This window comes from Tachysurus vachellii, chromosome 4 (assembly GCF_030014155.1).
Source record: "Tachysurus vachellii isolate PV-2020 chromosome 4, HZAU_Pvac_v1, whole genome shotgun sequence".
NCBI lineage: Eukaryota > Metazoa > Chordata > Actinopteri > Siluriformes > Bagridae > Tachysurus > Tachysurus vachellii.
Genome location: NC_083463.1, coordinates 15,485,880 through 15,502,426, shown reverse-complemented (window position 1 = coordinate 15,502,426; position 16,547 = coordinate 15,485,880). Strand labels below are relative to the sequence as shown.

General features: G+C 35.4%; 2 protein-coding genes across 3 annotated transcripts; both read right to left on the bottom strand.

Moving 5' to 3' along the window:
- Nucleotides 1-358: 358 nt before the first annotated feature.
- On the bottom strand, nt 359-8,256 carry zmynd10 (zinc finger, MYND-type containing 10). Its single transcript, XM_060867097.1, has 12 exons — nt 8,117-8,256; nt 6,980-7,088; nt 6,760-6,876; nt 6,621-6,674; nt 6,015-6,167; nt 5,679-5,767; nt 5,488-5,582; nt 2,404-2,576; nt 1,553-1,678; nt 1,318-1,439; nt 1,077-1,202; nt 359-861 (listed from the first exon to the last, which is right to left on the bottom strand). Exons 1-12 carry the CDS (start codon nt 8,200-8,202, stop codon nt 762-764), a joined length of 1,350 nt encoding a protein of 449 aa, XP_060723080.1. The 5' UTR covers nt 8,203-8,256; the 3' UTR covers nt 359-761.
- Nucleotides 8,257-8,989: 733 nt separating this feature from the next.
- Nucleotides 8,990-15,075, bottom strand: nprl2 (NPR2 like, GATOR1 complex subunit). 2 transcript variants are annotated; one of them, XM_060867998.1, is made up of 11 exons: nt 14,956-15,075; nt 14,759-14,850; nt 13,732-13,900; nt 13,521-13,629; nt 12,651-12,787; nt 12,357-12,454; nt 12,230-12,266; nt 12,049-12,142; nt 11,313-11,427; nt 10,267-10,409; nt 8,990-10,179 (listed from the first exon to the last, which is right to left on the bottom strand). In XM_060867998.1, exons 1-11 carry the CDS (start codon nt 15,031-15,033, stop codon nt 10,112-10,114), a joined length of 1,140 nt encoding a protein of 379 aa, XP_060723981.1. In that variant the 5' UTR covers nt 15,034-15,075; the 3' UTR covers nt 8,990-10,111. The 2 variants fall into 2 exon arrangements, with proteins under 2 accessions (XP_060723981.1, XP_060723982.1); XM_060867999.1 differs by lacking the exons at nt 14,759-14,850; nt 14,956-15,075 and adding an exon at nt 14,126-14,215.
- Between the last annotated feature and the right edge of the window lie 1,472 nt (nt 15,076-16,547).

The following is a 16,547-nucleotide window of genomic DNA, read 5'->3' as shown; positions in this document are numbered from 1 at the left end:
CGGGACCCCCCCTTCTGCCCTTACCAATGACATGCAAATGTACATGAGTCTTTAAATTAGGCTGACATGCTTCAAATCAGTGAGCATGCACTTTCTGTTGGAGAGCCAGAATGTCTCTCTCTCTCTCTCTCTCTCTCTCTCTCTCTCAATTCATTTTAATTTTGTGCGCGCTTGTGTGTGTGTGTGTGTGTGAAGGGCTGTGCTTGATTCTGTTTAATATGGCTATATTCACACTAGAGCAATATGCCAGAAAACCAGAAAGATCTTCTAAAACATTTACATGTAAACAAGGCACAGAAAATGGCTGTTATACACACAATTTCCTTTTAATTTTTAAACAGAAAATTCAAAAGCTCAATATAAATTACTGCAGTTAATGCAGTCACACAGAGTCTCAGGTTACTACAATAAATTGTAGCTCCTCCTCTTCCTCAATTCCCAATTCCCATCAACACCATAGCAACCCAAGCAATAGGTCATTCAGACATTGACATTTATAGTCATTTTATCAGAGGTGGAAGTAAGTCACACATGTGCAAGTCACAAGTAAGTCTCAAGTCATGAATTTCAAGTCAAAGTCAAGTCGAGTCTTTTTTTAATATTTGTCAAGCAAGTCTCAAGTCTCAAATTTGCGACTTAAGTCGGACTCGAGTTAAGTCATATGACTCGAGTCCCCCATCTCTGCATTTTATTCCTCTGATCCCTGTAAGAGTGAAAATAAAGTCTTTGTCTCTTTCCTATCGGTAAGCTGGTGGAGGCCCTCAGGTCTTGATGTTGAGCTCCTTTTGTAGTTTCTCTGTGGCTTCTGCCATCATTTGGCATGCAAGTTTGTGCTTGGGCCAGTGCTTTACTTGGCATTCTCTGTGAAGAAACACATTTCTTCATTACAGAGTAATCTAGAGTTATATGAAGGTTAGTGTTTTCACAATTCTTGATGGTGGATAATGATTTAAATTTATAACAACAGTTAACACAAATGTTTTATTCATAATACATGTTACAATAATAAATGACATACTCATACTTTTTTGAAACTATTATTCTTTTTACTGAGTGTATTAAGCTGTGTATGATACCTGTTGCAGTACCACTCTCCCTGGCAGCGGGAGCAGCGCTTGGCCCCGGCCTCTCCACAAGCACCACACTTTGGTCTATCTGGGATGAGGCACTCAATAACATCAAGATTATAAGTCTCTGCCAGCCTGGTGAGCACACACACACACACACACACACACTCAATTAAGAAGTGTTAAAATGTGAAATGATACTGGATTGTAAAACTTTTTAAACTGGAAATGTTCTAAATGAATGTTTTACCTATTTGCTTGTGCTCTCAGCTCATTCTCAGATTGATTGAACACATTCTTCACTTGGTGTTTAGCTATGGCCTTCCACTTCCCAGAATTCTTTGCAAGAATCTCATTCCAGATCTCTGGTACCTACATGTATGTGGTGTATTAACCACAGAATGTGAAATGTAAAACGTAAATATTTACTCTGACAGATAATACATTTTATTTTTGTACACATAAATTCTGTGTGTGTATGCTACCTGCTCAAGGATAAGGTCTCTTTTTGGAACCGCAGGGTCTGTAAAAGCTAAGTGACTGAGGAAACGCTGAAGATCAGCAAGATTTGGCAGCTGATCGATAACAACCTCTGTCAAAAATCCACGCAGCTACAAACACCCAAACAAATACACATCCAAAAGAATTAATGATTATCATAAAAATACAAAAGTTATAATAGTAAATATATTTGCATGGGGTGTTTGCACAATGCACAACTGTATAAGGATCTTTAAATACACAAATAATAGAATAACAAGAGGTGAAAATATGACAACAGGATAAAGAGTGGAAACAGTGCTAAAAATAAAATACAGCAGCCCCACACATAGTGTTATACTTATCAGCATAAAAAATGATCAGATAAGACTTCAGTAGACAATGACTTGGCAGAGGATGAGTATAACATACAGACATCACATCCTGAAGGATGTTGATGATAGGACAAAGATAATAATGTTCAGTAGGACAAGAAGGGGTCACATTTACTCTCACCTTTCCAATATGGTATTATATAATATAGATTAAACAGTATAAGTGAACATTTTTAAATTTGATATGGATAAATTTATAAATGTATACAGTTGTTTATGGATAAAACCATATCATATAAATTTTTTTTGACTTGATATCATTATTTCTTACCAGTTTAATTAGATACATCTTTAATACTCCACATACGATACAAACTACAATGCGTGTTGGTGAGTGTGTGTGTACTTGTAAGGGGATAAGTCTTCTGCATAGCGCCACTCTTTCACCTGTCCATGAATTACCATGAATTACCATGAATTTATCATCTAGGACATAATTAAATTTGTACTCAAATGCGTGCCTTTAAGAGCTGGTTTTTGTTGTAATTGTTGAAGTCATATTTCTTCTGGCAGGCTGGTTTAAGCAGAAGATTCAGCAAAGCAATCCACACCTGCCCTTCCAGTTTTGTCATTTTATCCCTGTCCTCAGCAGGGATATCTCTCCACATCCCACCTTCATATTTCTGCAGCTTACCTACAGAGGGAGAACAAAGTCAAATAATCATGTAGTTTCGTTTTTGAAAGTAGATAGTGCCTTTTTTTAATGATGATATTTAAGTAGACTACGTTGTTATTTGTATGCTAGTGGAAATTTAGTAGAGCAGTGGATGTTTATTTGGGCCATTTTTTTTTTCCACCTGAGAATTTTCTTTGGAAACAGGTGGCATAGCCAGAAATCCCAAAAAGCACCTGCAATCACAGGCTTTATTGTCATATTTCCCATTTTCATTCTGCATTTTGGTTAAGGAAGTGGATTCAACGGCTTGCCTTGATTCTTTCTTTTTTTAACTAATAAGTTAATACACTTGTTAGAGCTAATACTTCTAGTATTTAACAATGGAACAGAACTATGGCTTGTTTTTCATGTTCGCATTGTTTCTTTGGATGCAAAACATAGCTGGTTCGTAAAATGCTTCACAGTTGTCAAATTTTCCCCCATTTTCTCAACCTCTTTCATGGCAGGATATCAAGACATGGAAGATGGATATAAAAACGCTCACATTGCATAGGATATGAGCAGCTCATCTGACTGCAGCACAATGCTGATAGCAACGTCAGAAATAGGCCTTGCAGACTACAGGAATACAGTTAAGTGAACAACAGACATGGCAGCAGAGACAATGAGGCAGACAACGTTAGCCGGAACAGAAACAGGAAGAATGCTCAGTTCCTCAGTGTAAACATTTCTAATGCATTGGAATGCAGAGCAGAAGAGGTGATAGCACAGCAGGCACGAGTTAAATTCAAGAGCTGACAGCAACAAAGCTACTGTATAATAAATTTTCAAAGAATTGTTGTATATCCATGTCACATATTTGATTAATAAGTCCACCTTAGGGAAGAGTGCTGAGTGATGGGAAGGTAATGCAGGAGTGCCGCTCAAGAGCAGCAGTAAATTAGTCATAAATCATAGAGTTTATGCACTCATCATTCACACACAAGAGAATTTTGTTTTTGTCTTTCTGATGAAATACTACCACTAGTTGACATAGATGCACCAGTTCACTTCTTACATTCTTATTCAAATGTAAATATGTTTAAATCATTAATGAAAATTGATGGACCTAGTGTCTTTTCCCCACCCTAAAGTCTCAAAAATTAAAATGAGCTACTGGCAAATCTTTCAATATTTAACCTTTAGAGCAATATGAAATGATAAATGATAATGATAAAAAGGTGTCAACAAACAGTCCACTATGACCCAATCAAAATAAATTCTGGAACAGATGAAAGACAATCAGTCCGGCTTATAAAGTATTTCTAAAGCTGTGCAACTCCAGTGTACCATAATGTGCTATTGTCTCCAAATCGAGGACATTTGGAACCGTCATGGACCATTGCAGAAGGGGTCAGGCTGAAAGACTCCTTTAAGAATGCATCCATGACTCACCCAAAAAGTCACAGAAGAACCAAATGAACATCTAAGGAACAGCAGGTGCTGCTCACCTCAGGTAAGTCAGCATTCATAATTCCACCATTAAAGAAATACTGGGTAAAAAAAGTATAAGCGAAAGTTCAATCAGTTAAGTTAAGGAGGCAATCACTTTTTCACATGGGCGATATTGGGGTTACATATCATTTTACAGAGAAAACATTGGAGATGGTGGTAGATTTTAGGAAGAACCAAGCCCCTCCCACACCTGCCACTCTGTTTGACTCACCTGTCACAACTGTGGACTCCTTCCCCTACCTGGGAAAAACCATTTGCCAGGGCCCCAAGTGGGAGTTGAACATAAACTCTCTAGTTAAAAAAGCACAGCAGTGGATACTTTCTGCAGCAGCTTCTACACCTCCATTGTTGAGTCTATACTCACCTCCTCCATCACCATTTGTTACTCAAAAACAAGAGCAGAATGCAAAGTGTCATTTGCTCTCCTGAGGAGGTGATCTGCTGCAATCTACAGTACCACCTCTTCAAGACCTGTACACTTCTAGGACACTGAAGCAGGGAAGTTAAGATTGTAGATGACCCCTCTCATCCTATACACAATCTCTTTAAGCCATTCCCTTCTGGCAGAAGGCTGCAGTCTATAAAGACTAAAACTTCACTCCACAAAAACCATTCTTTACATTTGCAACTGGCCTAATCAACAACATCAAGGACTCAGCATGGTCTGTTATTCGCCACCTTGGACATTAATAAACTACCCCACCACTGCTCAGATACATTACATTAATGTTCACAAATCGGTTATAATGCACCTTCCTTTCTTACACTGGTCCACTATTGTATATCCTGCACTAATGTACAGTTATTTTTTTCTTTCAGTTGTAATATATGTAACGTTTCTAATTGTACTGTACAATTAATTTTTTGTAAATCTTTATGTTTATGCTACTCTATTATTTCTATGTGCCAACACACCAAGCCAACACATGTAGACCCTACAATAAACCTGATTCTGATTCTGATTCTGATTTTTCCTTTATTTAAACATAATGACCATTTAAAAACTGTTTTGTGTTTCCTTATGTTGTCCAAGTCCTTTTTACTTTTTTATATTTTGATCTGAAACTATTTAGTGTGACACAAAATAAAGAATATCAGGAGGGGGCAAACACTTTTAAATGGTAGTGATGTTATATCCTATTTGACTGGTGACATGAATTGATATAAATTAATATAATGAATAAAAATATAATGAATATAAACCTTCATGACCCAAAATATTAGAGCTACAAATAAAGATGAATTGAATATTTTAATTAAAATGCCTAATATTTAATTAAAATGCCTAAAATTGACTAATATTGTTGTGCATCTATAAATAACAAGTCTATTAATTGAATACTTAAATTATGTTTATAAAATTATACCGAGTTGATACGTACTTACTGTTAAAATTAAAAATAAATTGTTGAGCCACTGCTACAGTGTTACTAACCTTGGGATTGACGGCTCCAGGGACTATGTTCTACAAATTGAACCAGCAAACAGGGCAGGTTATAAGTATTCACCATCCTTGTGATAACACTCAAACTGTGTTGGACAGAACAATAAGAAGCATCATCAGCCATTAGCAGTAGATTGTATATCATTTTGAACAAGCCTAAAAGCAATATCAGGGTCTCCCACCTCTCTTCATGATCCGTAATGTAGCGTAGCACAGACAGAGCCTTAAGAGAGAGTTCAAATTCTAAACATGTGATTTGATTTTGCAGATCCTGTAAAGATAACCAGGTAACCATAAAGATATTAATGTATTAGCGTGCACATAGATTTCAATTCACATTTATAATGTGTGAATTATCTAGAATGGTGAAGCAGGTCACGTTTCCTAGTCGTTGCAGTGTACAGTACAAGCTACTGTGTAAGTAAGGAATAATTCAGCTATGTTAAACCAAGCTGTGATTAAGATACAAAAAAATTAAGATGATTTTATTTTTTGTAACACAACTTTTGCCCCTTTACCTGAATACTGTTCATGTTTGACATTTCTGTGATTGAGGTTCCCGTCTCCTTGTGGATTTCTCCCCTTGCACAGCGCCCTGCCAGCAGAGTCAATTTACGATGGCAATAATCAACAAGGTCCACAACAGCATCCTCTGCTGCCTGACATGTTTCCTGCAACATCTCAAACCTTAATATATGCAACTTCAAATCTACTTTTAGTAACCTTGTTTTAAACACAACAGGCTACATCATAGTCTGTACAGATTTATGCATTGGTTCTTTTTGTTACATGTCTTTAACATTTAATTAATGCATATCTAAAATAAAATGAACACAATAACAAAAGGTAAATGAACGCAATGTCTTATTAAAAAGCAACTTACAGTTAAACAACAAAAAAAAGAACAAATCAGAACAAATAAAAAAGTATGTAGTTTAGAAAGAGTTAACACCCATTAAATATATTAGTTTTACTTAGTTCTTTGAGAAATGATTTATTTTATTCACAAATCATAATCATTCGGGTGTAAAAAGTTTTAGACTAGTGCAGATATGTTGCTGGAAAATATCCTCAAAAATAAAATCCCTCAAAAAAGTGTAATAAAATGAATCTAAACTGCTTACTTGATGATATAAGATCGTCTCCAACAGATTTAGGACTGTAGCTTCATGGTAAATCTAAGAACATCGAAAAAAATGTATTTTGCTATAATTAATTTTAATGTGAAATTTTATTTTTAAAAGTTTGGAAATGTGCACTTACCACCATATACAATGGAAAAGTGCTCTTAGGGCTAAAGTCCTGAAGCTTGCAGATGATAGGAAACACGTTATCCTTCCAAATTTCAACGAGTATCATTTCATGAACCAGTGTAGGAATCTGTACAAAAAATAATAATATTTCCAAATCCAAATATCACTTAATATTACCCTGTAACTGGGAACTATACAGAAATTTAGAACAGCCACCCTACTTGAGTTACCTTTCCAAGTGACACAAAAAGGTCTTTGATAAACTCCTCTTGATTAGCACTGGCATGAAGAATAGCTTGCATATTGAGTTTCTCAATGTATTCATGCTGTTGAAACCACCTATTGCAGAGAATATGTTTCAAATATAAGTAGCTACATAGCAAAATATATTCCTTTTACAATCTGACCGATAAGGGTTACATGAACATGCACTGCCCCAACAAATTACAACAGACAACAATATTTTGAAATAAATCTGTGTAAATTAAAAAAAACATAAAAAACATATTGTTGTGAGTAAAAATGTAAGAAATCATAAAATCAAATCAAAATTTCCTGAAGTCTGTAAATTCCTTTTAATAAATTAAATTAAAAATCACTCTAAATGATCCCCCCTTTTGTCATTTGGAGTCTAGATTTATTCCTAAACTTTTTGCTTGCTTTTTATACTAGAACTCCAGTTAATAATTGATCTATTTCCCATTTTCTTTCATTTCATAATAGCGAATAAGCATGTGTCTAAAATTAACCCACAGGAACAGTACTTCCAAATTCAGCTAATATACTGTATTTCATCAGAAATCTGGGAACAACAAAATATCATGGCTGAACTTGTTTTGTTAGCCCTGTGGTTCTTAAGGTGGGTCAGGGGACACACTATGTCTATGAAACATTGGCATGGGGAAACTGTATTTACTTTAGTCACAGTATAACAGGTTTATTGTAATTATTACACTGCTTGGTTGCTCATTTGAATGGGTTTCCTTCAAACCTCAGTATCAAAGTAAATAGTCCTATAAATAATGTCAACATGTGCTTAAGATGTTCTGTATGCGGACAGTTCAGGAGGTCTCTAAGGCTGTAAGAAATAGGCAGAATATTAGACATTTAAGTAATGTTTATGAGGTAACCCTATACTGATTGGGGTTAGTGGATTTTGTTATCATTGCTACCAAAATGTTTGAGAACTCCTGGGTTTGAAGACGTCTAGTGATCAAATATTACACGGTGAAACAATAACAAAACGAAAATATCCATTGTTGTGAAACCAAACTCCAACACAGGGCAAGAGGTTAAACATATCAGACCCAGCAACTGTAGTGTAAGCAGTAACTAGCTTTTATAGCTAAACCGCTGCTAAAGCTCACCTGTGAGTCCCAATGTCTCGCAGTTCTAGTCTCTCCAAACCTTGAATATAAGCTTCAGCCTCTCCGTGCAGAAGCAGAGTGTCCATAACCGCTGTTTAATGATACAGGGTAACAGAGGTGCCAAATAAGATAGCAGAAGATAGAACTTCTTTTCTACAACGCAGAACAGATCTGCTTACCGCAGCTAGCGTCGAAGCCTTGTTACTATAGCAACGAATACACAGACATGTGCGCGCACTCAACACCAAGACTAGTTTATACACTTTTGGTGCGTCTAAAAAGAGGAAATCTGGAAGGGAATCCCATCGCAGATACAAACGTGCTCACACACACACTATTTCTAGGTCACTATTAAGATGTAAGCATTGGTGTGATAATCACCATGGTAACCGAGTCTTATTACTTCCAGTGAAGCACGTGTTCAGACGACACGTTTCACAAACTTCTTTTCACTCGAGTTATTTGTGATAATATCATTTGTGATGAAAAGTTATGAAAAACAATACAAAACAGAAGCATTTTCACTAATGTTCACAGAATCTCTCCTCTCCCCCCTCCCCCTCTCTCCCTCTCTCTCCCTCTCTCTCATGTTTCTGCCTGTATATGTTTGTATATATTTGATACTGAGAATTAGGATTGATTTCATAGAGTTCTGCGCTGTCCTATTTAAATGCCCATAATTTTGCTGTTACCAGTTTAAAATAATTTGAAGAAAATTACTTAACAAATTAACCAAATTTCATTTACACCTGCTAATGTCGTCTGAATATATTTATTTAACATGTTTTTTCTCACATTTGTAGATTTCTTTGTATATACAAGTGCTGAAAAATTGCACATAATAGCACTTATAAAAACATATGAAATAAAATATCCTTGAAGTACTAGAATATTTTATTCCAAAAGCAAGTTGCTTTTCCAGGAAGTATAAGGTAATGGCTTTAAACATGCACACACACATCATCCCTAAAAAGTCTGAAAACTACTCACAGGAGAAATTTATTTGAAAACAAAAGTTTACTCCAAGGGTGACTATAATGCAATTAGAAATGAGTACAACAATTTTCTATTAAGAATGTGAATTAAACTTTATACAAAATGTGCAAAAACAAAAAACATCAAGTGAATGACTGCTCTTTTGGCAGCTTTGCCTTGTTTATCTGATAGGTCTCAGGAAAAAAAATCCAGATCGGTTCAATCCAAATATTAGGATATATTAACTCAAATAATCACTCTTTATAACTGTGTAACACATAAAACATCAAACCTTGATTTGGGGTACGACAGCAGAAGTCCTCATTGGGATCTGGCCATTTTGCTCTGACCTCTCTCATTAACATTTCCACAAAAAGAGCTCTAACATATTTTAGGGTTTTTTCCCCCCAGAGCATTCTGAATGAACTCTAAAGTTTGTTGTGTGTGAAAACCCCAGGAGATCATCAGTTTTTAAAATACTCCAACCACCCTGTCTAAGGTCAACCACCATGCCATAGTCAAAGTCAATGAGATGTTTCTAATAAAGTGCTCAGTGAGTGTGTACATAGAAGAATAAACCTAGTGTGCAACTGCAATCTGTTCTTTTTTGCAGATACAGTATTTTTGAATAAATTGAAGCAAGGTACACAAAGTTTCTGTTTTTAACAAACATTTTAAAAAATTGTTTTTAAACTCTTTGGTAAACTTAAAAAAATCTAGGAGCCGGAGTAGTTGTGGTTTTGTTAAACACTGTATATAATAAAGATTACATTTCTCTCAGATATCAGTGTGAGATTAAGTTAATAAATGACAAAACTATTTTTCCTTCCAGGAACATTTCTGCCCAACTTTTCCAAGGGTGGCAATAATTCTGGTGCTGACTTTATACATTCTTGGATTTTGGGTCAGAACCCATGTGCGTTTCAGGCTGTGGTCCCACTGAGTTCCTTACAGCACGACTGCGTATGTGGGTCTACTTCATCAGATAACTCACTCCACAAATCCATATTCAATATTGCATCACTTCCAGCAGATGGTAATATTAGGGTCATTTTCTAATCGCTCATCCAGCTCCTTGTAACTCATTCCTGCAAACATGGACAAAAATAAACATCAGTATTTCCTTTTCTTAAACCCTACTGCATTTTAGGTGAAAAAACAACAGAAGCACTTGCCAGTTTTGCAGCAGATCTCATCATAACTGTGGCAACCAGTATAAAGTTTTGGAGGATGACTCCTCTCATCCCGAACAATTTTAACTGGATATTTCTGCAACCGGCGAATCAGGCCCTTCATTAAACCAAACTGGATCAGCTTTCTACAATACACAGAGCATAAGCATTCAAGAATGGCTGTTAAGTTTACTAAAGTTTAAAAAAATATGTGTAAGGTCCAAATGAATCAACTGTAATCAGTCATCTACTAAGCATATTTTCACCAAGTAAGAAAAAAGGAAATGCACAGAACCATAATTCTTAGCAAAGGTTCTTAGCAAAATGATTGAAGAATGTAAATAAAGTCTGGAGCCTTTGACAGGTTCCAGGAGGACAAGGGTGCTGCCTTCATAAGCTATCAGAATTATCTTAAATGCATGTTTTCCCACTGCTGCACATAATTGTCTCCTCATGCTGTAATTACATCATTTTCAGATCATTGAGATCACATTGAGATCATTTTGAGGAGAGTTTCTGCACAATGTAAACCATGAAAGCTTCACTAAGTTATGTGAACTTTTCTTTTAACTCCAATTGAGATGAATGGTTTTGGATATTGAACTATTACAAGTTTATAGATTTTCCAAAATGAAACTTAATGTATGTAATCTATGGAAATGAACCCTTACATTTGAATTGAAGCAAAGCTTATCTTCAAGTTTTCTTTAAGTTCTCACGTTTTTAAAACAGCAGGTGAAATTTTGTTTCTAAGTTTAGCCAGCTTGAAATGTCTTAAGTGTACAAAATGGCAGGTTTTGTTCATTTTTCTAATTGCAGCTGATAGCACTTGCCACTTTGGTCATATTCAATTATGTGCATCAAGAAATATCCTACAAATGTTGTAAATTTTGACACTGTGGAAATAGCTTGTATTTGATCATAATTCCATTAGTCAAAATAAAAGTCACAATTTGTTCCTTTTAACAAAAAAAATACACTTTAATAAATCTTAATCACATACTACACAATTACTATATGTACCAATAAAGGGAAAAAGAAACGCTCACCTCTCATCTACCCGTTGTAGTTGCTGAGCATAACGGGAACATAAGTCACGCACTGTAGTTCCTGGTGTTAAACCACAATAAAGCTGGAAAACATCTCGGAGGCTCACTCGCTGTCCTGACGAGCCACGCACGCACACAAACACACACACACACAAATACTTGTAAAGACATACATATATATTAAAGGGGGAAATTTCTATTATACCAAGTCTAAATAACTCCAGACTAAAACACCAGGGACTATTTCAGATACCAAATTTAATAAACCGAGAGTTTAACTAGAGTTGGGTAAACATGACACTTTTAGTAGATCAGACTTCCCATGATCAAAGTTAACCCTATCCTAAGTGCTCCACATAGTCAACATAAAATTCCCTCATCAGTGCAGTGCAGTTTAACAGATAAGGATAAGACAAAAAAAAAAAACATTTGCATCAGAAGTGAAGCAAAAGTCTGAGTTTGCAGACTAGAATTGTGTCCCCAATCATATTTGAAAGATACATTTTTATCATCATATTTCATCCATCCTTAGTCAGCACTTTATTCTAGTCAGGGTTGCAATCTGGTTATCCCAGGAACAATGAACATTAAACACAATTCTCCTGAACTCTAAACATAACAATATGCACAAAATACAATACTTGAATTTTTGAAAACAGGGAACCCTGGCCCCTTTAAACACGCACTTTATTTTAATTTGATTAATTAAAGCATATTCATACAGTCCCTTGCTTACCAGGTTTATTGACATAATGAAGGCATTCTTCTTGAACAGCTTTGTCGTCTATCAGGCTCTGGACTTTAGGGGTTGGGCAGTAAACGTTAGAATACTACAAAAGTCATAGATAAGAGTTAGCATGAAAAAAATTACGGCCAACAGATTATTACTGTAATTGTTATAAATCAGTGGCACATACCTGAAATATTGACACTAGTGTTACAACTCCATAATACCTGTAAAAGAAAGTGTTTTTCTGCTCAGGAATTTCAGAAAAGTGTAATATGTCTAACTTTGGGTTTGCTGGTCAACAGGGAAGTACTCACAGTAAGTTCTGTATGGCAATTCGTACTAAGTTCAACTCAACATCAGCTTCAGCTGAAATCTTCTGTATATGTCGATATCCATCAATGTAAGGCAGAATCTACAACACAATCCAGTGGCATAACAGCAACGGTATGAGTACTGCTTAAAGAGTCTCATCATTTATACTGTCCTTATGCCCACATCATTATGAAGCAGCGTATCAGTTCATTCAGCTTACATTTGTGTTATTACTTTCCTTACATTTTAAAGTCATTTCTGAAAAAAGAAAAAAGAAAACAGACAAGAAAACACACCTGCTGTGTGGTGAGATCCCACTGTGATTTGATATAACGTTCCTTGGTTTGAGTGAAGACCGGAACGTCATACTCCTGAACGATGAGGGGATCTTTCCTCTGCTCTATCAGCTTCAGGTGAATCGTATTTGACTCATCTGTGTTAAAATAGTACAATAATAACAATAAATACTTAGTAAGTGTGGGTCATAATTCTAAACACTGTGTAAATAGAATCCTGGATTATCTGCTCATCATCTGTTCACACTGCTCATACTTTAGCAACAATTAATGCGGAGTATGTTAATGAAATGTCTGCTGTAGGTTTCTAAGCCCTGTCTTTACCTTCTTATGGGCATAACTGAGCTGTCATCAACCATGCTGCAGCTCTCTTTAAACAACTCACACACTTTCATATCAGTGAGAAAAACTGACAGGGCTGCTGTTCTGCACCCGAGACATTATTATTGTCTTTCACAGCTTTATAATTTTTAAGTTTGCTATGTATTTGACCAGGCGTTCTTGATATTTGATATTTTTTCAGTGTCAGTTAATTCATTTATGCTCTATTCTGGTTTTCATGTGATTTGAAAGACACTCAGTTTCTGCTTGGGTCTCTGTTACACAGCATCTAGCTATAAGGTTTGAACCCCAGATCATTTCATACAGTACGTGTTTAACACCTTTGCAGAGTTAACTACAAATTGAGGTGTCAAACACTGTTTCTAACACAACACTGTTTCTAAATATCCCATGTAAACTATTCCTCTACTCAACAATAATGCTATCTACTTTTAGTAGAGATGACAAATTGTCTAAGCGTGGGATTATTCCAGCATGAACCAGAACTTCAGCACAAATTCTGTGTTCAAAACAGAGTGTTATACACACCAATAGGGAGAGTGCAGGCTCCTGTGGCATTGAGCTCCTCAAGTAATGTCGACATGATGGGCAACAGCTTCTGTTTACTCTCCTCATTTGAAATAAAGCCACTTTCCAGCTAATAAAAAGAAATCTACGTTAACACACTCTCCAAAAAATTCAATTCAACTTCAGCACTTTAACGCTTACATTGTCCTCTGTTTTCAAATTAAAACTTCACCTCCAGAGTCGTGAGGTATTGTGAGAGTTTCTTCACTATGGGCTCAAGGGCACATGTCTTCGTCTGAGCATCACACACAAAACCCAAGTTGAAGAGTAAGGCGTTACGACTGTATTTTTTATGCTCTATGCACACCGGACATCCAATGAGCTTCTTATCCATTGCAGTCCTAGAAGAGTCAGAGACAACACACGTTTTCAGTGTGAAGTTCGTTATGTACAGACATTTATACCATAGAACTGTTGAATGCTTGAACAGAAGATGACTGATTATTGTTCTAAAACTGCTTGCATCAGATATCAGATAATAGTTTCAGCTGCTTAATCTATTCAGTCTTTCCTGGATGACTTGTTTTTGCATTCAGGGAAATGAACAAAAAAAGAAGAAAGCTCACATGACAACAGACATTCACTCAAAGACCTCTTCGGTTCAAGTGGATAGAACATGTGTACAGTTATCATAGAAAGTACCATAAAAAAGTTAGATAAAAGGCTGCTGCAATATCAAGTATTTCTGGTTGCAACAATTACAAATAATCTTGAACAAAGTCTTATCTGTTATCACTTTTATAGTAATGACTGACAGGGATTTGTACAGCAAACAGTTGACATAAAACGAATTATGTGGAGAACTGATAATAGGGTGGTTTGATATAGTCTCTGTGTTTATTTTGCATTCTCTCCAGTGTCAGTGCTTTGTAACTGAAAGAGTCTTCAGGACTTTTCTATTTCTCTGTAAAATGGCAAGCTGTTTTTTTTATTTATTTATTTATTTATTTTTGTCTTATTCACTTCAAGAGACAGAAAAAAGTAGAAGTGTTTTTGTTTCATGGCAGTAAACAAATATAAGGTGTCATTCATGAATTAATGAATTTTGCTGTAGGAGAAAAAGTAAACAAATACTAGGGGACGTGGTGGTTTTGGAGAACAGGCAGCTTGTTAAAGGGGTCACATCATGTTGTGATTATATTGTTAGTGCCAGTGTTAGAAAACAACAACCCTGTGTGAGCAAAAACATGAACACATACACTGTAATGAGTTTATTCTGTAGCTCGGGTTTGGTGATAATGTAAACCTGCACTGTATCAAACAACTCCCTTGATATATATTCTTCAGGAACCTGCAGTAAGAAAAAAAAACACCATTTAAACTCACTGTGACTGTAAATACACTGAAACACCACATTCATTTTCTCTGCACTGTTATTAAATGCACGTCTTCTCACCTGATAGGTAATTTTAGGTCCAAGAGTTGGATGAAATTCACTAAAAAACACACACTCTATTCTCTTGTTAGTGCCCATGATCGTTAGTCTGACGCAGGCTACAATATTGACGGATGCGGTTTGCAGGAAGCTCTCAGCATTCAGTATTTCAAAATAAAAGTCTCTGCTCAAACGTTCTATATTACGATGTCCTTATCCATGTTATATACACTAATGTTTGTGGTCTAAATGTGTACTTTTCTGTTTCAGATTAAGTGCCCCTGTTTGCTGTTATAATAACATACATTTTTTTTTGGGGGGGGGGGGGAGGCTTTCCTATAGAGTTTGGTGATTTAGCCATGAAAGTATTAATTAGGTTGTGCACTGATGTAGGATGAGGAAAGCTTGTTTACAATCCAGTCCTCTGTGCATGCCACTTTATTTCATCCACACCAACTTAACAAACCATGTGTTCATGGAGCTTGCTTTGTACACTAGGTTAATTCCAGGTATGAGAAATTGTTAATGCAATGTTAAAAAGAACAAAGACTTTATATACAATTGTGTGCTCACCAACTTTGTGGCAGAACCTGTGGTGATCTGGTGTTCACAAACTTTTAGCCATATGATATGGTATTATACAGAATCAAGTACCTGCAATAGAGTAATTCAAGCTAAATTACATTAACTTTTGAGTCAATATTTAAAATTGCTGTCAGGGTGTGAAATGTGTCACTGTGTGTTCTGAGACACCTGAACCATTGTGCCACAGATGGAAAAGTGTGTTTTCTATTTTACATGCCACTGATATAACAATTGTGTGAAAGGAATCAGTCTAAATTAATGAGACAATGTCGTTTTACTCACATCAATATTTTTTCAGATTTTTATAACAATTCTTTTTTTTTCATTTACAAAAGGAATAATTGCAAAAAATAATTACAAATTTAATTTTATTAAAGATTATAGCAATAAATAAATGTGTGTACTGCATTATATTTTTCTACACTTACAGTACAACCGCAACATTAAAGATGGTTTAAGTTTCAAAAACTTGGCACAATCACGTCGTCATATAATCCATGAAAAGCTTTTATTCTATAATTTTCAAATCACGTCATCATGACATAAATAAGTCAACCACACTTACTGTATGAGAAAGATACATAAAATTAGTAGTAAAATGGGTTGTGTGGTAGAAATTGGTGTATTTGATGTGGTTTTTTTTTTTTTATTTTGAGAGAGATAATTTGGAAAGTAATGAACAATATATTACACATATTATATTACATTAACAATATATTATACAGCTATTTATTATATTAGGAAAGTACTATACACAAAACAAAGTGGGCCCTTTGTAAACCAAGTCTGTCCCATTTTATGAATGATTTCAAGTTATACAGTACTCCTAAAAAACAAAAAAGCTCAGAAAACATGTAATATTTTAAAAGAATTACATTTTTTGTATTTTTTTTTCCTTTATTCCCTGGTAACCTATGTGACTGATACCTCTTGTTTATGTGGCATTGAACAAAATGTGTATTTTGTGTTTGATGTTATGCGATCACATATATATATATATATATATATATATATATATATATATATAT